The sequence below is a fragment of the Oncorhynchus mykiss genome, chromosome 6 (assembly GCF_013265735.2).
Source record: "Oncorhynchus mykiss isolate Arlee chromosome 6, USDA_OmykA_1.1, whole genome shotgun sequence".
NCBI lineage: Eukaryota > Metazoa > Chordata > Actinopteri > Salmoniformes > Salmonidae > Oncorhynchus > Oncorhynchus mykiss.
In genome coordinates, this window is record NC_048570.1 from 98,535,274 (window position 1) to 98,562,089 (window position 26,816).

The window sequence follows — 26,816 nt, forward strand, 5'->3', positions numbered from 1 at the left end:
GTGTGTTCAGATCAGAATGTAGGGAGGTACTGGTGTGTGTGTGTGTTCAGATCAGAATGTAGGGAGGTACTGGTGTGTGTGTTCAGATCAGAATGTAGGGAGGTACTGGTGTGTGTGTGTGTTCAGATCAGAATGTAGGGAGGTACTGGTGTGTGTGTGTGTTCAGATCAGAATGTAGGGAGGTACTGGTGTGTGTGTGTGTTCAGATCAGAATGTAGGGAGGTACTGGTGTGTGTGTTCAGATCAGAATGTAGGGAGGTACTGGTGTGTGTGTGTGTTCAGATCAGAATGTAGGGAGGTACTGGTGTGTGTGTTCAGATCAGAATGTAGGGAGGTACTGGTGTGTGTGTGTGTTCAGATCAGAATGTAGGGAGGTACTGGTGTGTGTGTGTGTTCAGATCAGAATGTAGGGAGGTACTGGTGTGTGTGTGTGTTCAGATCAGAATGTAGGGAGGTACTGGTGTGTGTGTGTTCAGATCAGAAGATGGGGATGTAGTTGTCTATCTTGGCGCGGTGCCTCTGAGCGATACACTCAGCGATCCACACGATGTTCCTGCACTCCTGCTCCTTCAGCTTGACGTAGGCATAGAACACGCTGAAGTGGAACTGGTTCAGGAACGCCAGCTTGTTCAGCTTCACCTGCAGGACATCAGGGTGGTGGGTTAACGAGGACACCGGGGGGGGGGGGGTCTTTGAGAAACACTGGACTGTAACTTCAGCCCATTCTAAAAAACCAATGACAATATGAACAAAGCAAACCCTGAATAAAAACTAGTCTACACACCTTCAATAGCCTGATTTATACCATTTGCTCGTACCTAAAACACCCCCCTGTTAACACTATGATGAGATGGGAGTGTGTGTGTGTAAGTCGCGCTGCTCACCTCATGCTCAAAGAACCTGTCCTCCAGTGTCTTGTCCCCTGGGTTGCTGCCTGCTCCCTCAAACAGGAGCTTGTATTCCTGAGAGGAGAGGAGAGGAGTTAGCCGGTCTGAGCGGGATCACCATATGTTTTGACTATCAATAGGATGAGGCAAGAGGGTAGATGTATTGCTGGGGGATTGAGAGCATATTTCATTGGTCCTCTGCTTTAGATCAATGGTTCTAGGAAGTGATACCATGTCCTTATAGCAGGTGTACCTCTCTAAATACAGTCAGAAGATACAGTCACAGAATACAGTCACAGAATAGAAAGAGACTTGGTGAAGGTGGTGGAGCAGGTTGATGTTCAGGTCACAGGACAGAAAGAGACTTGGTGAAGGTGGTCAGTATCACGCCCGGTTCATGTCCTTATAGCAGGTTTACCTCTCTAAATACAGTCACATACAGATCTGTCTGGTCAGGTTAGACTTAGTACCAAACCTGGCCGCAGAAGTGGAAAAAACTAAAGTGTGAGTCTTTAGGCCAAGCACTGGTGTAACACCGGGTGGCGTCACGCCGGGTGGTGTAACATCGGGTGGTGTAACACCTGTAACACCGGGTGGCGTCACGCCGGGTGGTGTAACACCGGGTGGTGTAACACCTGTAACACCGGGTGGTGTAACACCTGTAACACCGGGTGGTGTAATACCAGGTGGTGTAACACCGGGTGGTGTAATACCAGGTGGTGTAACACCGGGTGGTGTAACACCGGGTGGTGTAACACCGGGTGGTGTAATACCGGGTGGTGTAACACCTGTAACACCGGGTGGTGTAACACCGGGTGGTGTAACACCTGTAACACCGGGTGGTGTAATACCAGGTGGTGTAACACCGGGTGGTGTAACACCTGTAACACCGGGATGGTGTAACACCGGGTGGTGTATAGTGAGTGACATTATTATCCAGTAGACAGACAGACTCCCAGGTTGGCAAGGCTAGCCAGTGAGATGATTTGACTTGTAGTAAGGACCAGTAACTGACAGGGTAGTAGCCAGTAGGCTAGGCTAGTAGTAGCAGTAGGAAGGACCAGTAACTGACAGGGTAGTAGCCAGTAGGCTAGGCTAGTAGTAGCAGTAGGAAGGACCAGTAACTGACAGGGTAGTAGCCAGTAGGCTAGGCTAGTAGTAGCAGTAGGAAGGACCAGTAACTGACAGGGTAGTAGCCAGTAGGCTAGGCTAGTAGTAGCAGTAGTAAGGACCAGTAACTGACAGGGTAGTAGCCAGTAGGCTAGGCTAGTAGTAGCAGTAGGAAGGACCAGTAACTGACAGGGTAGTAGCCAGTAGGCTAGGCTAGTAGTAGCAGTAGGAAGGACCAGTAACTGACAGGGTAGTAGCCAGTAGGCTAGGCTAGTAGTAGCAGTAGTAAGGACCAGTAACTGACAGGGTAGTAGCCAGTAGGCTAGGCTAGTAGTAGCAGTAGGAAGGACCAGTAACTGACAGGGTAGTAGCCAGTAGGCTAGGCTAGTAGTAAGGACCAGTAACTGACAGGGTAGTAGCCAGTAGGCTAGGCTAGTAGTAGCAGTAGTAAGGACCAGTAACTTACAGGGTAGTAGTCGGCCACAGCTTTGACCTGTTCGTAGTCGTCAGCGCGGGCAAGCTGAGCCAGCCCCTCAGGGTACAGCTTGCCACAGTGGGGGAACAGCTTGGCACGGTCCTCCTTAGACAGTTCCGTACCAAATGAGTTGATGGTGATGATGAAGGCCCTCCTGTCCGCCTCAAACTGGACACACAGAGGGAGAGGAAATAGGAAACTGACTGATTGACAGGTGAGAGATTAATATACTAGAACACACTTCAAGGTGTGGGTAAATTTGTCCTTTAAATTGGATGGTCCAGTATAAATTACTAAAGAGAACAACCACAGTGGCATTCAGAAAGTATTCAGACCCCTTGACATTTTCCACATTTTGTTACATCCCCACAGCATGATGCTGCCACCACCATGCTTCACCGTAGAGATGGTTCCAGGTTTCCTCCAGATGTGACACTTGGTTTCATCAGACCAAAGAATCTTGTTTCTCATGGTCTGAGAGTTTTCAGGTGCCATTTGGCAAACTCCAAGCGGGCTGTCATGTGCCTTTTACTGAGGAATGGCTACGGCAGCCATAAAGGCTTGGTTTGTGGAGTGCTGCAGAGATGGGAGAACCTTCCAGAAGGACAACCATCTCCACAGAGGAAGTCTGGAGCTCTGTCACAGTGACCATCGGGTTCTTGGTCACCTCCCTGACCAAGGCCCTTCTCCACTGGGCGGCCAGCTCAAGGAAGAGTCTTGGTGGTTCCAAACTTCTTTCATTTAAGAATGATGGAGGCCACTGTGTTCGTGGGGACCGTCAATGCTGCAGAAATGTTTTGGTACCCTTCCCCAGATCTGTGCCACGACACAATCCTGTCTCTGAGCTCTATGGACAATTCCTTCTACCTCATGTCTTGGTTTTTGCTCTGACATGCACTGTCAACTGTGGGACCTTATATAGACAGGTGTGTGCCTTTTCAAATAATGTCCAATCAATTGAATTTACCACAGGTGGACTTCAATCAATTTGTAGAAACATCTCAAGGATGATCAATGGAAACAGGATGCACCCGAGATCAATTTCGAGTCTCATAGCAAAAGGTCTGAATACTTATGTAAATCTGTTTTTTATTTTTAATACATTTGTGAAAATTTCTAAAAACCTGTTTTTGCTTTGTCGTTATGGGGTATTGTGATGTCATTATGGGGTATTGTGATGTCATTATGGGGTATTGTGATGTCATTATGGGGTATTGTGATGTCATTATGGGGTATTGTGATGTCATTATGGGGTATTGTGATGTCATTATGGGGTATTGTGATGTCATTATGGGGTATTGTGTGTAGAGTGATGAGTTTCTTTTTTAATCCATTTTAGAATGAGGTTGTAACGTAACAAAAATGTGGAAAAAGTCAAGGGGTCTGAATACTTTCCCAAAGACACTTGTATATCAAGTTAACTTTCTAATAAAGGGACACGCTCACGGACCTCTAGAATAGGACACATGGTGTCACCAGTGGTTCCTCCCAGAGTGGAGCAGAACTTGTAGAAAGCCTCCAGATAAGCCTGGAAATGGAGACACGGATTCAAGTCAATGACCATCTATCTAGTGATGCATCATGTTGTTTAACATTGTGAATGAAATCCCTTTGCTCACCTCATTACAGAGTATTACAGGTGAATGAAATCCCCTGCTCACCTCATTACAGAGTATTACAGGTGAATGAAATCCCCTGCTCACCTCATTACAGAGTATTACAGGGTGAATGAAATCCCCTGCTCACCTTATACAGAGTATTACGGATGATCTCGATGTTCATCTCATCCAGATCCTGCTCAGATATGCAGTCTTGGAAGAAAGCAGCTGAAGAAATGATCAGACATTTAAAACAGGATTTAGAAGATTACACATTTATGAGCAAAGTTGAGTTTTAGCGCCATCTAGTGTTCGCTACAGGATATAAAATCCCTCCAGTCTGTTGTTCAAAGATTCTTCTTCCTTGCATTCTCAAATCCATGAGTTCCATAAGCAAACCACCCAGGATGGGGAGGGGGGAACAGTTCCATTAGTAAACCACCCAGGATGGGGGAACAGTTCCATTAGTAAACCACCCAGGACGGGGGGACAGTGCCATTAGTAAACCACCCAGGACGGGGGGACAGTTCCATTAGTAAACCACCCAGGACGGGGGGACAGTTCCATTAGTAAACCACCCAGGATGGGGGAGGGGGGAACAGTTCCATTAGTAAACCACCCAGGATGGGGGAACAGTTCCATTAGTAAACCACCCAGGACGGGGGGACAGTGCCATTAGTAAACCACCCAGGACGGGGGGACAGTTCCATTAGTAAACCACCCAGGACGGGGGGACAGTTCCATTAGTAAACCACCCAGGATGGGGGAGGGGGGAACAGTTCCATTAGTAAACCACCCAGGATGGGGGAGGGGGGAACAGTTCCATTAGTAAACCACCCAGGACGGGGGAACAGTTCCATTAGTAAACCACCCAGGATGGAGGAACAGTTCCATTAGTAAACCACCCAGGACGGGGGAACAGTTCCATTAGTAAACCACCCAGAATGGGGAACAATTCCATTAGTAAACCACCCAGGACAGGGAACAGTTCCATTAGTAAACCACCCAGGACGGGGGAACAGTTCCATTAGTAAACCACCCAGGACAGGGAACAGTTCCATTAGCAAACCACCCAGGACGGGGGGGGAACAGTTCCATTAGTAAACCACCCAGGACGGGAAGGGGGGGGAACAGTTCCATTAGTAAACCACCCAGGATGGGGGGGAACAGTTCCATTAGTAAACCACCCAGGACGGGGGGGGGGGAACAGTTCCATTAGTAAACCACCCAGGATGGGAACAGTTCCATTAGTAAACCACCCAGGACGGGGGGGGAACAGTTCCATTAGTAAACCACCCAGGATGGGAACAGTTCCATTAGTAAACCACCCAGGTTTGGGGGGGAACAGTTCCATTAGTAAACCACCCAGGTTTGGGGGTGAACAGTTCCATTAGTAAACCACCCAGAAGGGGGAACAGTTGAGAAAAGCGATCCACACTACAAAGCAGTACTAGTGCATCAGTAAATCAACCCAATAGTGTGTGTAGCACTGCCAGAATGTGTCCCAAATGGCACCCCATTTCATTGTGCATTACTTTGGACCAGAGCCCTTTCTGTGCATTCAAAAGTAACGCAGTACAGGGGGTATCATTAGTATTCATCCTCTTGGATATACAGCTACAGTACATACAGTGGGTATCATTAGTATTCATCCTCTTGGATGTACATCTACAGTATATACAGTGGGTATCATTAGTATTCATCCTCTTGGATGTACATCTACTGTATATACAGGGGGTATCATTAGTATTCATCCTCTTGGATGTACATCTACAGTATATACAGTGGGTATCATTAGTATTCATCCTCTTGGATGTACATCTACAGTACATACAGGGGGTATCATTAGTATTCATCCTCTTGGATGTACATCTACAGTACATACAGTGGGTATCATTAGTCAGCCCCTTGGGTATACAGTGGGTATCATTAGTATTCATCCTCTTGGATGTACATCTACTGTATATACAGGGGGTATCATTAGTATTCATCCTCTTGGATGTACATCTACAGTACATACAGGGGGTATCATTAGTATTCATCCTCTTGGATGTACATCTACAGTACATACAGTGGGTATCATTAGTATTCATCCTCTTGGATGTACATCTACAGTACATACAGGGGGTATCATTAGTATTCATCCTCTTGGATGTACATCTACAGTACATACAGTGGGTATCATTAGTATTCATCCTCTTGGATGTACATCTACAGTACATACAGGGGGTATCATTAGTATTCATCCTCTTGGATGTACATCTACAGTACATACAGTGGGTATCATTAGTCAGCCCCTTGGGTATACAGTGGGTATCATTAGTATTCATCCTCTTGGATGTACATCTACTGTATATACAGGGGGTATCATTAGTATTCATCCTCTTGGATGTACATCTACAGTACATACAGGGGGTATCATTAGTATTCATCCTCTTGGATGTACATCTACAGTACATACAGGGGGTATCATTAGTATTCATCCTCTTGGATGTACATCTACAGTACATACAGGGGGTATCATTAGTATTCATCCTCTTGGATGTACATCTACAGTACATACAGTGGGTATCATTAGTATTTATCCTCTTGGATATACAGCTACAGTACATACAGTGGGTATCATTAGTATTCATCCTCTTGGATGTACATCTACTGTACATACAGTGGGTATCATTAGTATTCATCCTCTTGGATGTACATCTACAGTACATACAGTGGGTATCATTAGTATTCATCCTCTTGGATGTACATCTACTGTATATACAGTGGGTATCATTAGTATTCATCCTCTTGGATGTACATCTACAGTACATACAGTGGGTATCATTAGTATTCATCCTCTTGGATGTACATCTACAGTACATACAGGGGGTATCATTAGTATTCATCCTCTTGGATGTACATCTACTGTATATACAGTGGGTATCATTAGTATTCATCCTCTTGGATGTACATCTACTGTATATACAGTGGGTATCATTAGTATTCATCCTCTTGGATGTACACCTACTGTACATACAGTGGGTATCATTAGTCAGCCCCTTGGGTATACAGTGGGTATCATTAGTATTCATCCTCTTGGATGTACATCTACTGTATATACAGTGGGTATCATTAGTATTCATCCTCTTGGATGTACATCTACTGTATATACAGTGGGTATCATTAGTATTCATCCTCTTGGATGTACATCTACAGTACATACAGTGGGTATCATTAGTCAGCCCCTTGGGTATACAGTGGGTATCATTAGTATTCATCCTCTTGGATGTACATCTACTGTATATACAGTGGGTATCATTAGTATTCATCCTCTTGGATGTACATCTACTGTACATACAGTGGGTATCCTTAGTTGTCATCCTCTTGGAATTTTTTTGAGTTATAAAGTCTAATTGATATTGATTCAATTGTGATTTTTGGTCAATGATCTCCACAAAATACTCTAATTTTAAAGTGGAAGAAAAATGCTAACATTCTTTACACAATTAATGAAAAATAAGACAAATATACGTTAGATTAGGTAAGTATTCAACCCCGAGTCAATACGCTTATTTAGATAAGTAAGCACTATATAGGGAATAGGGTTCTGGTCTATAGTAATACAACTATATAGGGAACAGGGCTCTGGTCTATAGTAGTACCACTATATAGGGAATAGGGTTCTGGTCTATAGTAGTACCACTATATAGGGAATAGGGCTCTGGTCTATAGTAGTACCGCTATATAGGGAATAGGGCTCTGGTCTATAGTAGTACCACTATATAGGGAGTAGGGCTCTGGTCTATAGTAATACAACTATATAGGGAACAGGGCTCTGGTCTATAGTAGTACCACTATATAGGGAATAGGGCTCTGGTCTATAGTAGTACCACTATATAGGGAACAGGGCTCTGGTCTATAGTAGTACCACTATATAGGGAATAGGGCTCTGGTCTATAATAGTACCACTATATAGGGAATAGGGCTCTGGTCTATAGTAGTACCACTATATAGGGAATAGGGTTCTGGTCTATAGTAGTACCACTATATAGGGAATAGGGCTCTGGTCTATAGTAGTACCACTATATAGGGAATAGGGTTCTGGTCTATAGTAGTACCACTATATAGGGAATAGGGCTCTGGTCTATAGTAGTACAACTATATAGGGAACAGGGCTCTGGTCTATAGTAGTACCACTATATAGGGAATAGGGCTCTGGTCTATAATAGTACCACTATATAGGGAATAGGGCTCTGGTCTATAGTAGTACCACTATATAGGGAATAGGGTTCTGGTCTATAGTAGTACCACTATATAGGGAACAGGGCTCTGGTCTATAGTAGTACCACTATATAGGGAATAGGGCTCTGGTCTATAATAGTACCACTATATAGGGAATAGGGCTCTGGTCTATAGTAGTACCACTATATAGGGAATAGGGTTCTGGTCTATAATAGTACCACTATATAGGGAATAGGGCTCTGGTCTATAATAGTACCACTATATAGGGAATAGGGCTCTGGTCTATAGTAGTACCACTATATAGGGAATAGGGTTCTGGTCTATAATAGTACCACTATATAGGGAATAGGGCTCTGGTCTATAATAGTACCACTATATAGGGAATAGGGCTCTGGTCTATAGTAGTACCACTATATAGGGAATAGGGTTCTGGTCTATAGTAGTACCACTATATAGGGAACAGGGCTCTGGTCTATAGTAGTACCACTATATAGGGAATAGGGCTCTGGTCTATAGTAGTACCACTATATAGGGAATAGGGCTCTGGTCTATAGTAGTACCACTATATAGGGAATAGGGCTCTGGTCTATAATAGTACCACTATATAGGGAATAGGGCTCTGGTCTATAGTAGTGTACTATATAGGGAACAGGGTTCTGGTCTATAGTAGTACCACTATATAGGGAATAGGGCTCTGGTCTATAGTAGTGCCACTATATAGGGAATAGGGTTCTGGTCTATGGTAGTACCACTATATAGGGAATAGGGCTCTGGTCTATAGTAGTACCACTATATAGGGAATAGGGCTCTGGTCTATAGTAGTACCACTATATAGGGAATAGGGCTCTGGTCTATAGTAGTACCACTATATAGGGAATAGGGTTCTGGTCTATAGTAGTACCACTATATAGGGAATAGGGCTCTGGTCTATAGTAGTACCACTATATAGGGAATAGGGCTCTGGTCTATAGTAGTACCACTATATAGGGAATAGGGCTCTGGTCTATAGTAGTACCACTATATAGGGAATAGGGTTCTGGTCTATAGTAGTACCACTATATAGGGAATAGGGCTCTGGTCTATAGTAGTACCACTATATAGGGAATAGGGCTCTGGTCTATAGTAGTACCACTATATAGGGAATAGGGTTCTGGTCTATAGTAGTACCACTATATAGGGAATAGGGTTCTGGTCTATAGTAGTACCACTATATAGGGAATAGGGTTCTGGTCTATAGTAATACCGCTATATAGGGAACAGGGCTCTGGTCTATAGTAGTACCACTATATAGGGAATAGGGTTCTGGTCTATAGTAGTACCACTATATAGGGAATAGGGCTCTGGTCTATAGTAGTACCACTATATAGGGAATAGGGTTCTGGTCTATAGTAGTACCACTATATAGGGAATAGGGCTCTGGTCTATAGTAGTACCACTATATAGGGAATAGGGCTCTGGTCTATAGTAGTACCACTATATAGGGAATAGGGTTCTGGTCTATAGTAGTACCACTATATAGGGAATAGGGCTCTGGTCTATAGTAGTACCACTATATAGGGAATAGGGTTCTGGTCTATAGTAGTACCACTATATAGGGAATAGGGCTCTGGTCTATAGTAGTACCACTATATAGGGAATAGGGCTCTGGTCTATAGTAGTACCACTATATAGGGAATAGGGTTCTGGTCTATAGTAGTACCACTATATAGGGAATAGGGTTCTGGTCTATAGTAATACCACTATATAGGGAACAGGGCTCTGGTCTATAGTAGTACCACTATATAGGGAATAGGGTTCTGGTCTATAGTAGTACCACTATATAGGGAATAGGGCTCTGGTCTATAGTAGTACCACTATATAGGGAATAGGGTTCTGGTCTATAGTAGTACCACTATATAGGGAATAGGGCTCTGGTCTATAGTAGTACCACTATATAGGGAATAGGGCTCTGGTCTATAGTAGTACCACTATATAGAGAATAGGGCTCTGGTCTATAGTAGTACCACTATATAGGGAATAGGGCTCTGGTCTATAGTAGTACCACTATATAGGGAATAGGGCTCTGGTCTATAGTAGTACCACTATATAGGGAATAGGGCTCTGGTCTATAGTAGTACCACTATATAGGGAATAGGGCTCTGGTCTATAGTAGTACCACTATATAGGGAATATGGCTCTGGTCTATAGTAGTACCACTATATAGGGAATAGGGCTCTGGTCTATAGTAGTGTACTATATAGGGAATAGGGCTCTGGTCTATAGTAGTGTACTATATAGGGAATAGGGTTCTGGTCTATAGTAGTACCACTATATAGGGAATAGGGCTCTGGTCTATAGTAGTGTACTATATAGGGAACAGGGTTCTGGTCTATAGTAGTACCACTATATAGGGAATAGGGCTCTGGTCTATAGTAGTGCCACTATATAGGGAATAGGGTTCTGGTCTATGGTAGTACCACTATATAGGGAATAGGGCTCTGGTCTATAGTAGTACCACTATATAGGGAATAGGGCTCTGGTCTATAGTAGTACCACTATATAGGGAATAGGGCTCTGGTCTATAGTAGTACCACTATATAGGGAATAGGGTTCTGGTCTATAGTAGTACCACTATATAGGGAATAGGGCTCTGGTCTATAGTAGTACCACTATATAGGGAATAGGGCTCTGGTCTATAGTAGTACCACTATATAGGGAATAGGGCTCTGGTCTATAGTAGTACCACTATATAGGGAATAGGGCTCTGGTCTATAGTAGTACCACTATATAGGGAATAGGGTTCTGGTCTATAGTAGTACCACTATATAGGGAATAGGGCTCTGGTCTATAGTAGTACCACTATATAGGGAATAGGGTTCTGGTCTATAGTAGTACCACTATATAGGGAATAGGGCTCTGGTCTATAGTAGTACCACTATATAGGGAGTAGGGTTCTGGTCTATAGTAGTACCACTATATAGGGAATAGGGCTCTGGTCTATAGTAGTACCACTATATAGGGAATAGGGCTCTGGTCTATAGTAGTACCACTATATAGGGAATAGGGCTCTGGTCTATAGTAGTACCACTATATACGTAATAGGGCTCTGGTCTATAGTAGTGCACTATATAGGGAATAGGGCTCTGGTCTATAGTAGTGTACTATATAGGGAATAGGGCTCTGGTCTATAGTAGTACCACTATATAGGGAATAGGGCTCTGGTCTATAGTAGTGTACTATATAGGGAATAGGGCTCTGGTCTATAGTAGTACCACTATATAGGGAATAGGGCTCTGGTCTATAGTAGTACCACTATATAGGGAATAGGGCTCTGGTCTATAGTAGTACCACTATATAGGGAATAGGGCTCTGGTCTATAGTAGTACCACTATATAGGGAATAGGGTTCTGGTCTATAGTAGTACCACTATATAGGGAATAGGGCCCTGGTCTATAGTAGTACCACTATATAGGGAATAGGGTTCTGGTCTATAGTAGTACCACTATATAGGGAATAGGGCTCTGGTCTATAGTAGTGTACTATATAGGGAATAGGGCTCTGGTCTATAGTAGTACCACTATATAGGGAATAGGGTTCTGGTCTATAGTAGTACCACTATATAGGGAATAGGGCCCTGGTCTATAGTAGTACCACTATATAGGGAATAGGGTTCTGGTCTATAGTAGTACCACTATATAGGGAATAGGGCTCTGGTCTATAGTAGTGTACTATATAGGGAATAGGGCTCTTGTCTTTAGTAGTACCACTATGTAGGGAATAGGGCTCTGATCTATAGTAGTACCACTATATAGGGAATAGGGCTCTGGTCTATAGTAGTGTACTATATAGGGAATAGGGCTCTGGTCTATAGTAGTACCACTATATAGGGAATAGGGCTCTGGTCTATAGTAGTACCACTATATAGGGAATAGGGCTCTGGTCTATAGTAGTACCACTATATAGGGAATAGGGCTCTGGTCTATAGTAGTACCACTATATAGGGAATAGGGCTCTGGTCTATAGTAGTACCACTATATAGGGAATAGGGCTCTGGTCTATAGTAGTACCACTATATAGGGAATAGGGCTCTGGTCTATAGTAGTACCACTATATAGGGAATAGGGCTCTAGTCTATAGTAGTACCACTATATAGGGAATAGGGCTCTGGTCTATAGTAGTACCACTATATAGGGAATAGGGCTCTGGTCTATAGTAGTACCACTATATAGGGAATAGGGCTCTGGTCTATAGTAGTACCACTATATAGGGAATAGGGCTCTGGTCTATAGTAGTACCACTATATAGGGAATAGGGCTCTGGTCTATAGTAGTACCACTATATAGGGAATAGGGCAGCAGTCAGTCCTTACCCAGAGGGGTGTCGACCAGGATGGCGTTGTAAAGTTCTGCTGGGGTCTGGGCGATGTTGACTGCCTCCATCTGCTCAAAGCTGCCCAGCGGGTGGCACTTAGGTACCAGCTCAGAGATGGCCCGCTGGTGCAGGGTGCCCGTGATCAGCAGGATCACATTGTCTATCATGTAGCTGTACCTGTGAGGATGGGAGGAGAGCGCGTGTTTCAGTGATGACTGGGTAGTTAAGAGCATAGCAAATATTACATTTCATTTTGCAAGATGGTGAGAGCCAGTACGAGGGTTCTCAGGCTAGAATGAAAGGCGGTCGGTACGAGGGTTCTCTCTCAGGCTAGAATGAAAGGCTGACGGTAAGAGCCGGTACGAGGCTTCTGTCTCAGGCTAGAATGAAAGGCGGACGGTGAGAGCAGGTACGAGGGTTCTGTCTCAGGCTAGAATGAAAGGCGGCCGGTGAGAGCAGGTACGAGGCTTCTGTCTCAGGCTAGAATGAAAGGCGGACGGTACATGGGAGACAAAAAAAACATATGTAGAGTTCAAAAAGTCCTGGGAATCAAAATCACGAAGAGGAATTCATGTCTCATGTCTTCATCAATACTGTACTAACACATGAACAACACACATACTGAAGACCCATACTGGACATAACAGACCCAAACCTCATGTCTTCATTAATACTGTACTAACACATGAATAAGACCCCTGCTGGACATAACAGACCTCTACAGGTGCAAGCAGATAGTCAGAGACTGGCGAATAGGGAGTCAAAATAAATATATAGGGAGTCAAAATAAATAAATAAATAAATAAATATATATATATAAATAAGAGTATGAAACATGGACCATTCAGATGTCACATAACTGAAAAGAGATGGGAGACGGACAAACACAGTTTAACCAATAGCTGATTTGTTCCGGGCAATAATAAGACAAGGTGATGTTCTAAGCCTAAATCCCCCCCCCACCCCAAAAATGCACGGGAAAGACAGGCTCAATTTAATTAGACAATATGGGCACCCAATTTACCCCTTCATTTTGGATTAGAGGCTTGGCAGACACCAGAGAGAGCCTGTGAATGACTCTTACGTGATGAAGTCCATGAAGCTTGCCAGCGGTTCGTAGGACTGGTTTCTCATGTGCCGGAACTCCACCACCATCTTCTCTTTGAGCTTGTCGTCGATGACGGACACGGTGAGGGGGGACGGCTCGTTGGCCAGGAAGCTGCCATAGTCCGTGCTCTGCAGATGGAGTTTCAGGTCTGCATGGGGGGGGGGGGGGGGGGGGGGGGGGGGGGGGGGGCAAGACGTCTTCAGATACTGGGTAACAGTGGCTTTCAACAAGACACAATAATGACATGCACAGGACAAGTACAAGCTCATATTAAATGCTGCTGTGAGAGGGCATGATGCTAACGGTACATTAGAGACCCATGCACAAGGGAAGAGGCTAGCTAGCTGTGTGTGTCTAGAATGCTTCCATTTTACTTGATGTGTAAAGCGAATTGAGCAATACTTTGAGCAATAGTTTCAGTTCCTCATAGAAATCCCGCTGTTGATCAATCTAATGTGATTTATTGAACCTTTTATGTAGGCAGCCTGGTAATGAATAGCTGCTAATGGTTCTTGCTAACGGTTCTTCAAGAAATACTAGCTTGTTAATACTAGCTAGCTACTAGCTTGTTAATACTAGCTAGCTACTAGCTTGTTATTACTAGCTAGCTACTAGCTTGTTATTACTAGCTAGCTACTAGCTTGTTAATACTAGCTAGCTACTAGCTTGTTAATACTAGCTAGCTACAGCGGTCAATGCAATTTAATAACCAGGGCCTGGTTTCCCAAAAGCATCTGAAGGCTAAGTTTATCTTTAGATTCTTCTTATGAGCAATGGGAAAATCTCAGAGCTTCTTTCCTGAAACCACTGTTACTTAGCAAGCCAGGCAACAAAAACATTTTCAGTTCTGCCCACAAATTTTCTATAGGATTGAGATTAGGGTTTTGTGATGGCCACTTCAATACCTTGACTTTGTGGCAAAACGGCTTAAAGACAACTTTGGAAGATTGCTTGGGGTCATTGTCCATTTGGAAGACCCATTCGCGACCAAGCTTTAACTTCCTGACTGATGTCTTGATGTTGCATCAATATATTCACAATTTTCCTACCTCATGATGCTATCTATTGTGTGAAGTGCACCAGTCCCTCCTGCAGCAAATCACCCCCACAGCATGATGCTGCCACCCCGTGCTTCACAGTTGGGATGGTGTTCTTCAGCTTGCAAGCCTCCCCCTTTTTCCTCCAAACATAACGATGGTCATGATGGCCAACATTTCAGGTTATGTCGATATAGGACTCGTTTTACTGTGGATATAGATACTTTTGTACCCGTTTCCTCCAGCATCTTCACAAGGTTGTTCTGGGATTGATTTGCACCTTTCTCACCGAAGTACGTTCATCTCGAGGAGACAGAACGCGTCTCCTTCCTGAGCGATATGACAGCTGCGTGGTCCCATGGTGTTTATACTTGCGTACTATTGTTTGTACAGATGAACGTGGTACCTTCAGGCGTTTGGAAATTGCTCCCAAGGATGAACCAGACTTGTGGAGTTCTACCATTTTTTCCTTTTGATTTTCCCATGATATCAAGCAAAGAGGCACTGAGTTTGAAGGTAATGAAATACACCCACAGGTACACCTCCAATTTACTCAAATGATGTCAATTAGCCTATCAGCAGCTTCTAAAGCCATGACATTATTTTCTGGAATTTTCCAAGCTGTTGAAAGGCACAGTCAACAACTTCTGACCCACTGGAATTGTGGTACAGTGAATTATATGAAATAATATGTCTGTAAACAATTGTTGGAAAAATGACTTGTGTCATACACAAAGTAGATGTCATAACCTACTTGCCCAAACTATAGTTTGTTAACAAGACATTTTGAAGTCGGAAGTTTACATACACTTCGGTTGGAGTCATTAACTGGTTTTTCAAACACTCCACAAATGTCTTGTTAACAAACTATAGTTTTGGCCAGTCGGTTATGACATCTACTTTGTGTAGATAGCCGACATCGTCTTAACTTTCGCTGCTTTTTATTTATTATGACAGAAAAATAATGCCACAACAACATTATTTACAAGGTGAGGTTAATGGTGAACTGACAGAAAACAACTTCCTGTCAGTGTGACGAAATAAAATTCTCAGGTAGAATGACCTACTTTTAACACTCCTGCATCATGTTACAGTAGGATTTGGTCTGGTCGCTGTGACGTTGCCACAGTCGCAGATAGATATATTATTGTATGTCTGTGCGACAGGAAACTGGCAGTCGCAGATCCTTTTTATTTGTATTATATGTGTGCGACAGGAAACTGGCAGTCGCAGATCCTTTTTATTTGTATTATATGTGTGCGACAGGAAACTGACAGTCGCATGTCGTTCAAACAATTATAAAACGGTCCTTTTAAGAGTAACGCCACTCCTTTAGTCCACTATTGGGCTAACTGGCACGCTAGCTTCCCAGCTAATTAACTGTAGCTAGGTAAATTAACGTCCTTTAGTCCACTATTGGGCTAACTGGCACGCTAGCTTCCCAGCTAATTAACTGTAGCTAGGTAAATTAACGTCCTTTAGTCCACTATTGGGCTAACTGGCACGCTAGCTTCCCAGCTAATTAACTGTAGGTAGGTAAATTAACGTCCTTTAGTCCACTATTGGGCTAATTGGCACGCTAGCTTCCCAGCTAATTAAATGTAGCTAGGTAAATTAACGTTAGCTAACTAATTCAAAGAATAATATCGGGTTTGAGAGACCCAATTTCATCTCGAAATCTAGCGCCCAGCCCATTTAACTCGAATTACCTACATCCATATACAAAACTGATCATTAATAAGCTACTATTCATGACAGAGTAACCTTATATAGCTAACGTTAACTAAATTGATAATACAAGGACCCATCATGAGATATTAGTTAGTAACCTACTGTTATAGCTGGCTAGAGTGGAAACGCCACATGTTTTTTAAAATCCAGTAACGTTTATTAAACGTTAACAATACCATTTGAAGAGCCACTGTGTACATTTGACAACATAGTTAGCCAGATGACCAGCTGGTTAGCTAGCACGCTAACGTTAGCTTCGACTCACCTTCCAGGGTTTCACACTGGACGAGATTTAGATAGTCTCCCTGTGAAAGAATTCCAGCCTTAAAACCCCTGACCAACCCTTCCAAGTAACCATTATCCACATTAAAATACAGCTCCGAGAATATAGGCATATTGAGGCCTCAAAATATATCCGTATATTGATGAAATACAACCGTTTTAGGAGGAAAATAAATTCTAGACAGGGCTGAGCTACAGATTACCCGGCTGTAAAAAAAGACACGTGATCACTCGCCACCGATATCATGTGACTCAACATCTGCTTTCGATAACGTTGAGCGCAAGACCTAATGACGCGTTCACATCAACTGGGAACTCGGAAATATCCGACTTCAGCCGCGTTCAAGATTACTGGGAACTCGGGAATAAGCGAGCTCCAACTGGGAAAAATCGTTTTGAAGGACATTGGGCACTGACGTCATGATTTTACCTCTTTTTTTAGGTCCCAGTTGTCTTGAAAGTGCCAGGAGGAGGAGCTGTGGAGAGGGCTTGACAACATGCTCAGGTTGGAAAGGGCAGCAAGTAGTGTGGACGAAATGGAGAAAAGGGTTGAAGAAGGAACAGCTGTGCTGGAATGCCAACAACATGGCTGTCAGTTCTGATGATATGGAGGGGAGGATGAGGCCCAAGTACCTGAATGGTCAGTACTGGAAAGACACAGGAAGAAGAGAGATCATGATACTGAAAGACACAGGAAGAAGAGAGATCATGATACTGAAAGCAGTGGAGCGTCTAGTGAAGAAAGCATAAAGAGGGTCGGAAGCAGGAGATAGGAAGCAGGAGATAGGACGCAAGAGTAGTGATGTGTTGGTGGGAAGTGGTGATGGTGGTTTGATGAGACCACAGGGCCTCATTTACACCCTATCTGACCAACCACTCCCGTAGAGAAAGAGGTAGGTGAAGTCTAACTAGCTCGGTTCATTGGAAATGTCAGAGTCATGTGTGTAGGTGGCAGGGAAGTCAGGCGCAGGAGAGTCAAACGGAGTGTAAATGGAGTCTATTAATATAAGTCCACTTTAACATGCTCTAAACACGCACATACATACATACATACATACATACGTAACAGTATAAGTTTAGACCGTCCCCTCGCCCATACCCGGGCGCAAACCAGGGACCTTCTGCACACATCAACAGTCACCCTCGAAGCATCGTTACCCATCGCTCCACAAAAGCCGCGGCCCTTGCAGAGCAAAGGGGAACCACTACTTCAAGATCTCAGAGCAAGTGACGTCACTGATTGAAACGCTATTTAGCGCCCACGCTAACTAAGCTAGCCGTTTCACATCCGTTACACATACATACCTACATACATGCATACATACATACATACATACATACATACATACATACATACATACATACATACATACATACATACATACATACATACATACATACATACATACATACATACATACATACATACATACATACATACATACATACGAGGACCCGTCGCGCACCTATACAACACTACACTGACAATAAAACAATCTCTGACAAAGACATGAGGGGAAACAGAGGGTTAAATACACAACAGGTAATGAATGGGATTGAAACCAGGTGTGTAGGAAGACAAGACAAAACCAATGGAAAATGAAAAAATGGATCAATGATGGCTAGAAGGCCGGTGACGTCGAACGTCGAGCACCGCCCGAACAAGGAGAGGCAACGACTTTGGGCAGAAGTCGTGACAGGAAAAGGTAGATTACTTATATTTTGTGGTAGTCAGGCTCAGCAAAGGTAAGATTCTGCAAATGGAAAATCTTAATGGGAAGCAGATTAAAAGCCATGTCCCTGGTGCTTATGCCAGGTGGAGGGGAGTCCTCCCTGGTGTTTATGCCAGGTGGAGGGGAGTCGTCCCTGGTGCTTATGCCAGGTGGAGGGGAGTCGTCCCTGGTGCTTATGCCAGGTGGAGGGGAGTCGTCCCTGGTGCTTATGCCAGGTGGAGGGGAGTCCTCCCTGGTGCTTATGCCAGATGGAGGGGAGTCCTCCCTGGTGTTTATGCCAGGTGGAGGGGAGTCCTCCCTGGTGTTTATGCCAGGTGGAGGGGAGTCATCCCTGGTGTTTATGCCAGGTGGAGGGGAGTCCTCCCTGGTGTTTATGCCAGGTGGAGGGGAGTCCTCCCCGGTGTTTATGCCAGGTGGAGGGGAGTCCTCCCTGGTGTTTATGCCAGGTGGAGGGGAGTCCTCCCTGGTGTTTATGCCAGGTGGAGGGGAGTCCCCCCCGGTGTCCCATTATCCACAGACGACAGTAAAGAAAATGAGACAGGGAGGCAGAGTGATTGAGGCCAAAAGGTGGATCAGTAGGAAAGAAGGGTCAAAGGACTGAAAGCCTCTCAGTGATGCTGAGGTTTGAGCAGGTTGTACCTGGAAAAGTACAGAGAGGATTTGCTTCCTTTCAATGTTAGAGAATATGTCCCATCCCCATTGTTCTAAATGCTAAAGAATGGGACATGCAGCTGTTCACACCAGGTGTCTTAGGCTTAGTTGTAGTGGAAACACGTCAATTCCGATCTGCGCTGTGACAGTTTGTTGCAGAAGTTATACATTTTGGTGTTTTACTAGTAAATCTAGCTATTTTGCCCCTAGCGGGTCCAACTTGTACATTTTAAATCGTGATGTAGTGGAACCACGTCATCTCAGCGGAGGGGTTCAGTGTGAGATACCCTTCTAGATGTGCTGGGTGTTACCCATAGACATTAAAACCACTAGATGGTGACAGCGCTGAAGTCCTCCATGTAATTCCTATCGAAAGTATTTCAATTTGTGTTTGAAGAGCCAAGCTGAACCACTGATAAAGTCTTTTAAGGGGGCATGTAGAATTTAATGATTTATTTTGTTTCCTTAAAAGGAGACGAGATTATATGGGTACGGTGCACACTCCAGGCCAGCTGGTGGCGCTAATGCACCTTCAAGTTGGTTGTCAACTGCCATATAAAATAAAGAGTATTTTGATATTTCAAAAACCAACTTTGACTGAGATGTGAGATACTGGTATTCAATTTCAAGATACAGCCAATAGAAAATTAATTCAATTCCTCATCATATTCAATATTTGTTATTTTTATTATGGGATTGTCTGAAATAGCCACTGAGGTGAGATCTTCATACGAGTGGTAAGGAGAAAGCAACCGCCGAGGAGTCGAGGAGTGAGTGTGGAGGAGGTGCATCTGCGACAGCCGAAAGTCAGACACTAATGTGGTTTTCCAACAGCAAGTCTCATATCAACATGGCACTGTTGTCATTGTTTCTAAAATGTTTTCCAACTGGCAGCAATGGTTTCTTTGAGTAGCAGCCATATGTAGCTGCCAGGGAAACAGCTTGTTCTCACTTAGAAGATAGAACCCAAGGAGCACTCAGTTCTATTCCAGAACCCAGGTAAAGAACACCAAGGAGCACTCAGTTCTATTCCAGAACCCAGGTAAAGAACACCAAGGAGCACTCAGTTCTATTCCAGAACCCAGGTAAAGAACACCAAGGAGCACTCAGTTCTATTCCAGAACCCAGGTAAAGAACACCAAGGAGCACTCAGTTCTATTCCAGAACCCAGGTAAAGAACACCAAGGAGCACTCCGTTCTATTCCAGAACACAGGTAAAGAACACCAAGGAGCACTCCGTTCTATTCCAGAAGCCAGGTAAAGAACACAGAGGAGCACTCAGTTCTATTCCAGACCCCAGGTAAAGAACACCAAGGAGCACTCAGTTCTATTCCAGAACCCAGTTAAAGAACACCAAGGAGCACTCAGTTCTATTCCAGAACCCAGGTGAAGAACACCAAGGAGCACTCAGTTCTATTCCAGAACCCAGGTAAAGAACACCAAGGAGCACTCAGTTCTATTCCAGAACCCAGGTAAAGAACACCAAGGAGCACTCAGTTATATTCCAGAACCCAGGTGAAGAACACCAAGGAGCACTCAGTTCTATTCCAGAACCCAGGTGAAGAACACCAAGGAACACTCAGTTCTATTCCAGAACCCAGGTAAAGAACACAAAGGAGCACTCCGTTCTATTCCAGAACCCAGGTAAAGAACACCAAGGAGAACTCAGTTCTATTCCAGAACACAGGTAAAGAACACCAAGGAGCACTCCGTTCTATTCCAGAACCCAGGTAAAGAACACCAAGGAGCACTCAGTTCTATTCCAGAACCCAGGTGAAGAACACAAAGGAGCACTCAGTTCTATTCCAGAACCCAGGTAAAGAACACCAAGGAGCACTCAGTTCTATTCCAGAACACAGGTAAAGAACACCAAGGAGCACTCAGTTCTATTCCAGAACACAGGTGAAGAACACCAAGGAGCACTCAGTTCTATTCCAGAACCCAGGTAAAGAACACCAAGGAGCACTCAGTTCTATTCCAGAACCCAGGTAAAGAACACAAAGGAGCACTCAGTTCTCTTGTTCTCACTTAGAGGATAGAACCCAGCCTGAGTGTTGTTTATCTGAATGCTGAGAACCTGAGAACAACAGTTATTTTGCTCGACTACAGCTTGAAATAAGTTGTTTTTTTGAAAAGATTGACCTTATTTTTTAAAAATGTAACCTTTATTTTAACTAGGCATGTCAGTTAAGACCAAATTGTTATTTACAATAACGGACTACCAAAAGGCAAAAGGCCTCCTGTGGGGACGGGGACTGGGACTGGGACTGGGTTACCATTTTTTAAATTTAAATATATATATATATATATATATATATATATATATATAGGACAAAACACACATCACGACAAGAGAGACCTAAGACAACAACATAGCATGGCAGCAACACATGACAACACAGCATGGTAACAACACAATCTAATTAGCATAGTAATAAATACAAAAGAATTCACCATAAAAATCTGTCTGTTAAAGCTAGAGATATCTGCATGGGCTGCATCACAATCCATCACGTCCACCACACGTCGGCCTTCCGAGTCTGCGACTGAAGGTGGCAGAACTTCAGTGGTGTTTGTCAGACCAGGAAAATCGGTCTTCTCACAAAAACTTCTGTAGCGTCCGAAACGGTTTGTCCGAACGGTAAACTATTATTTACCCCTCCGTGGACGAGACTCACAAACACCACGTTGTTCTCTGTTTTGCTCTACGACCTGTCACCGATCTCGTCTGAAGTCGATACCGCCGATCTGCCAACTTCTGTCCTGTAGTGTCGGGAACAAGTACGTGACTTCTATGACTGGAAGTCTATGGGTATCTGCTAGCGTTGAAAAGCATGCTAACAGAAACACATAGACTCCGGTCTCTGCGCTAACGCTAGTTAGCATTGGATCGCGAAACTATCTCTAACTTCCTTCGTACTGGACACAGAAACATGAAAATTGTATCCACGAGTTAATCTGACTCTGGGTCAGTAGATAAAGGGCCTCATCTGACTCTGGGTCAGTAGATAAAGGGCCTCATCTGACTCTGGGTCAGTAGATAAAGGGCCTCATCTGACTCTGGGTCAGTAGATAAAGGGCTTCATCTGACTCTGGGTCAGTAGATAAAGGGCCTCATCTGACTCTGGGTCAGTAGATTAAGGGCCTCATCTGACTCTGGGTCAGTAGATAAAGGGCCTCATCTGACTCTGGGTCAGTAGATAAAGGGCCTCATCTGACTCTGGGTCATTAGATAAAGGGCCTCATCTGACTCTGGGTCAGTAGATAAAGGGCCTCATCTGACTCTGGGTCAGTAGATAAAGGGCCTCATCTGACTCTGGGTCAGTAGATGAAGGGCTTCATCTGACTCTGGGTCAGTAGATAAAGGGCCTCATCTGACTCTGGGTCAGTAGATAAAGGGCCTCATCTGACTCTGGGTCAGTAGATTAAGGGCCTCATCTGACTCTGGGTCAGTAGATTAAGGGCCTCATCTGACTCTGGGTCAGTAGATGAAGGAACTCTGACTCTGGGTCATTAGATAAAGGACCTCATCTGACTCTGGGTCAGTAGATAAAGGTCCTCATCTGACTCTGGGTCAGTAGATAAAGGGCCTCATCTGACTCTGGGTCAGTAGATAAAGGGCCTCATCTGACTCTGGGTCATTAGATAAAGGGCCTCATCTGACTCTGGGTCAGTAGATAAAGGTCCTCATCTGACTCTGGGTCAGTAGATAAAGGGCCTCATCTGACTCTGGGTCAGTAGATAAAGGGCCTCATCTGACTCTGGGTCAGTAGATAAAGGGCCTCATCTGACTCTGGGTCAGTAGATTAAGGGCCTCATCTGACTCTGGGTCAGTAGATTAAGGGCCTCATCTGACTCTGGGTCAGTAGATAAAGGAACTCTGACTCTGGGTCATTAGATAAAGGACCTCATCTGACTCTGGGTCAGTAGATAAAGGGCCTCATCTGACTCTGGGTCAGTAGATAAAGGGCCTCACCTGACTCTGGGTCAGTAGATAAAGGGCCTCATCTGACTCTGGGTCAGTAGATTAAGGGCTTCATCTGACTCTGGGTCAGTAGATAAAGGGCCTCGTTGCCAGCATCTCTTTATCACCACCCCAGTGCTCCTTTCAGAGGCGCCGTGGTCCGGAGTCACAGGTCTTGTCCCGAGGGATGTGACTCATAGTACCTGCTCTGGAGTCACAGGTCTTGTCCCGAGGGACGTGACTCATAGTACCTGCTCCCTCTGGAAGAAAAAATACTGCATATGGATCAGCCAAAAGGAAGGAATTCAATTTTCTTCAAAAGATGTCACTCCCATCGGAGCTAGAATCATTCTCTGCGTGACCATCGGGGCGAGGCTCGGACTCTGAGGTCTTCATAGTGTGGACCTACTGTATAAAACACTGTTTTTTTTTTAATGCACTGGGCCTTTAAGTATCTCCATTAGAATCATAGCATTTTGTTGAATATTTCTCAACATGGAAATGTTAATGCATAGTTCTACTGTAGGCCTTTCCACTGAGCAGAACCCCCCCCCCCCCACCCCATGTTAATGCATAGTTCTACTGTAGGCCTTTCCACTGAGCAGACCCCCCCCCCCCCCCCCACCCCATGTTAATGCATAGTTCTACTGTAGGCCTTTCCACTGAGCAGACCCCCCCCCCCCCCCCACCCCATGTTAATGCATAGTTCTACTGTAGGCCTTTCCACTGAGCAGACCCCCCCCCCCCCCCCACCCCATGTTAATGCATAGTTCTACTGTAGGCCTTTCCACTGAGCAGACCCCCCCCCCCCCCCCCACCCCATGTTAATGCATAGTTCTACTGTAGGCCTTTCCACTGAGCAGAACCCCCCCCCCCACCCCATGTTAATGCATAGTTCTACTGTAGGCCTTTCCACTGAGCAGACCCCCCCCCCCCCCACCCCATGTTAATGCATAGTTCTACTGTAGGCCTTTCCACTGAGCAGAACCCCCCCCCCACCCCATGTTAATGCATAGTTCTACTGTAGGCCTTTCCACTGAGCAGAACCCCCCCCCCACCACCCCATGTTAATGCATAGTTCTACTGTAGGCCTTTCCACTGAGCAGAACCCCCCCCCCCACCCCATGTTAATGCATAGTTCTACTGTAGGCCTTTCCACTGAGCAGAACCCCCCCCCCCACCCCATGTTAATGCATAGTTCTACTGTAGGCCTTTCCACTGAGCAGAACCTCCCCCCCCCCCCACCCCATGTTAATGCATAGTTCTACTGTAGGCCTTTCCACTGAGCAGAACCCCCCCCCCCCACCCCATGTTAATGCATAGTTCTACTGTAGGCCTTTCCACTAAGCAGAACCTCCCCCCCCCCACCCCATGTTAATGCATAGTTCTACTGTAGGCCTTTCCACTGAGCAGAACCTCCCCCCCCCCACCCCATGTTAATGCATAGTTCTACTGTAGGCCTTTCCACTAAGCAGAACCTCCCCCCCCCCACCCCATGTTAATGCATAGTTCTACTGTAGGCCTTTCCACTGAGCAGAACCCCCCCCCCCCCCCCCCACCCCCCACCCCATGTTAATGCATAGTTCTACTGTAGGCCTTTCCACTGAGCAGAACCCCCCCCCCACCACCCCATGTTAATGCATAGTCCTACTGTAGGCCTTTCCACTGAGCAGAACCTCCCCCCCCCATGTTAATGCATAGTTCTACTGTAGGCCTTTCCACTGAGCAGAACCTCCCCCCCCCCCATGTTGATGCTCATTAGACCCAGACCTAGGCCTCTAGCCCCCCCCCCCCCCCCACCCCATGTTGATGCTCATTAGACCCAGACCTAGGCCTCTAGCCCCCCCCCCCACCCCATGCTGATGCTCATTAGACCCAGACCTAGGCCTCCAGCCCCCCCCCCCCCCCCCATGCTGATGCTCATTAGACCCAGACCTAGGCCTCCAGCCCCCCCCACCCCATGCTGATGCTCATTAGACCCAGACCTAGGCCTCCAGCCCCCCCCCACCCCATGATGATGCTCATTAGACCCAGACCTAGGCCTCCAGCCACCCCCCCCCCCCCCACCCCATGTTGATGCTCATTAGACCCAGACCTAGGCCTCCAGCCCCCCCCCCACCCCCCCCCACCCCATGCTGATGCTCATTAGACCCAGACCTAGACCTCCAGGCCCCAACCCCCCACCCCATGCTGATGCTCATTAGACCCAGACCTAGTCCTCCAGCTCCCCCCCCCCCCCCCCCCCCCCCCCATGCTGATGCTCATTAGACCCAGACCTAGACCTCCAGCCCCCCCCCCCCCCCCCTCCCACTGGTTGACCTACTGTATGCCGTCATCCAAGTTGATGCTTCATTGCTTTCTTGTGTCACTTCCGTACTGACTTACGCTAACCACCATAAATAACCACGGCCAGGAATTCCCATTAAAAATGTTCTATGAAACATTATAGAAATAACATTTTTAAAAATCTATTAAATTAAAATATGCCCTAAAAGCAATGCAGAGTTCAACAAGATGCGTTGTGAGATGTATTTGCAAAGGTTTTGGCGACTCACCAATTCCAGGAAATGAATCAAGCCTCTCCCTTATCAGTCCCCATTCTGAGTATATTACATCCGAATGAGCTACTACATACATTAGACCACAAAGTGACCAGATCCACAAATGGATTTGTACTCAAATTTGATGTTTTTCAAAACATTTACTGAGAAATATATTGAATCATAATAACAACAGGTTTACTTGGTACTTCCTATTTACCTAATAAAATAAAATAGAGCAGTATTCATTATTTTATAAAAGATTGTTACACATAGACCTGTGCAAAAGATTCTGTACTTACCCTTTTCGGCCGACTCAGAATTGTTATGCATTATTACAAAATACTATAAACAATCATCGAGATAAGTGACACGTTAAAAACAAACTATATTTGCTTACATGAACAAACCTCCCCCCAGTACAAAACGGTTCATGGAATCAGACGTCAAAGCCAGCTCTGTGAAGCACTGAACAACTATGTTGAGAGTCATTAGTTACCGTGAGGTCAAAGGAATGAAAAAACAATGACTTCTGGGTATTTCCCTTCACATTAAGTGCTAAACAAGCCAACTGTAATCAGCTACTTATTAATGAGGATCCAGCTTCTACAACATATTGTGTTTCTGAGTAATGTGTCTATTTAGGAGGGGTTGGGTAATGTGTCTATAGGAGGGGTTGGGTAATGTGTCTATAGGAGGGGTTGGGTAATGTGTCTATATAGGAGGGGTTGGGTAATGTGTCTATAGGAGGGGTTGGGTAATGTGTCTATAGGAGGGGTTGGGTAATGTGTCTATAGGAGGGGTTGGGTAATGTGTCTATAGGAGGGGTTGGGTAATGTGTCTATAGGAGGGGTTGGGTAATGTGTCTATAGGAGGGGTTGGGTAATGTGTCTATATACAGTGCCTTGCGAAAGTATTCGGCCCCATTGAACTTTGCGACCTTTTGCCACATTTCAGGCTTCAAACATAAAGATATAAAACTGTATTTTTTTGTGAAGAATCAACAACAAGTGGGACACAATCATGAAGTGGAACGACATTTATTGGATATTTCAAACTTTTTTAACAAATCAAAAACTGAAAAATTGGGCATGCAAAATTATTCAGCCCCCTTAAGTTAATA

General features: G+C 44.9%; 1 protein-coding gene across 1 annotated transcript; it reads right to left on the reverse strand.

Annotated features, from left to right (window-relative positions):
- Positions 1-364: 364 nt before the first annotated feature.
- Positions 365-17,065, reverse strand: LOC110512666 (V-type proton ATPase subunit d 1). Its single transcript, XM_036981694.1, has 8 exons — positions 16,789-17,065; positions 13,732-13,903; positions 12,646-12,824; positions 4,219-4,298; positions 3,923-4,000; positions 2,464-2,640; positions 885-962; positions 365-639 (listed from the first exon to the last, which is right to left on the reverse strand). The coding sequence occupies exons 1-8, from the start codon at positions 16,916-16,918 to the stop codon at positions 478-480; spliced, it is 1,056 nt and encodes a 351-aa protein (XP_036837589.1). The 5' UTR covers positions 16,919-17,065; the 3' UTR covers positions 365-477.
- Between the last annotated feature and the right edge of the window lie 9,751 nt (positions 17,066-26,816).

Excerpts from the sequence above, each read along its gene's own strand:
- LOC110512666 (XM_036981694.1), bottom strand. The coding sequence starts at position 16,918 with ATGCCTATATTCTCGGAGCTGTATTTTAATGTGGATAATGGTTACTTG. Across the intron at positions 12,825-13,731 it reads AGCTTCATGGACTTCATCAC|GTACAGCTACATGATAGACA; the intron begins GTAAGAGTCATT and ends CCATCCTCACAG. Across the intron at positions 4,001-4,218 it reads TCCGTAATACTCTGTATAAG|GCTTATCTGGAGGCTTTCTA; the intron begins GTGAGCAGGGGA and ends CTCCATTTCCAG.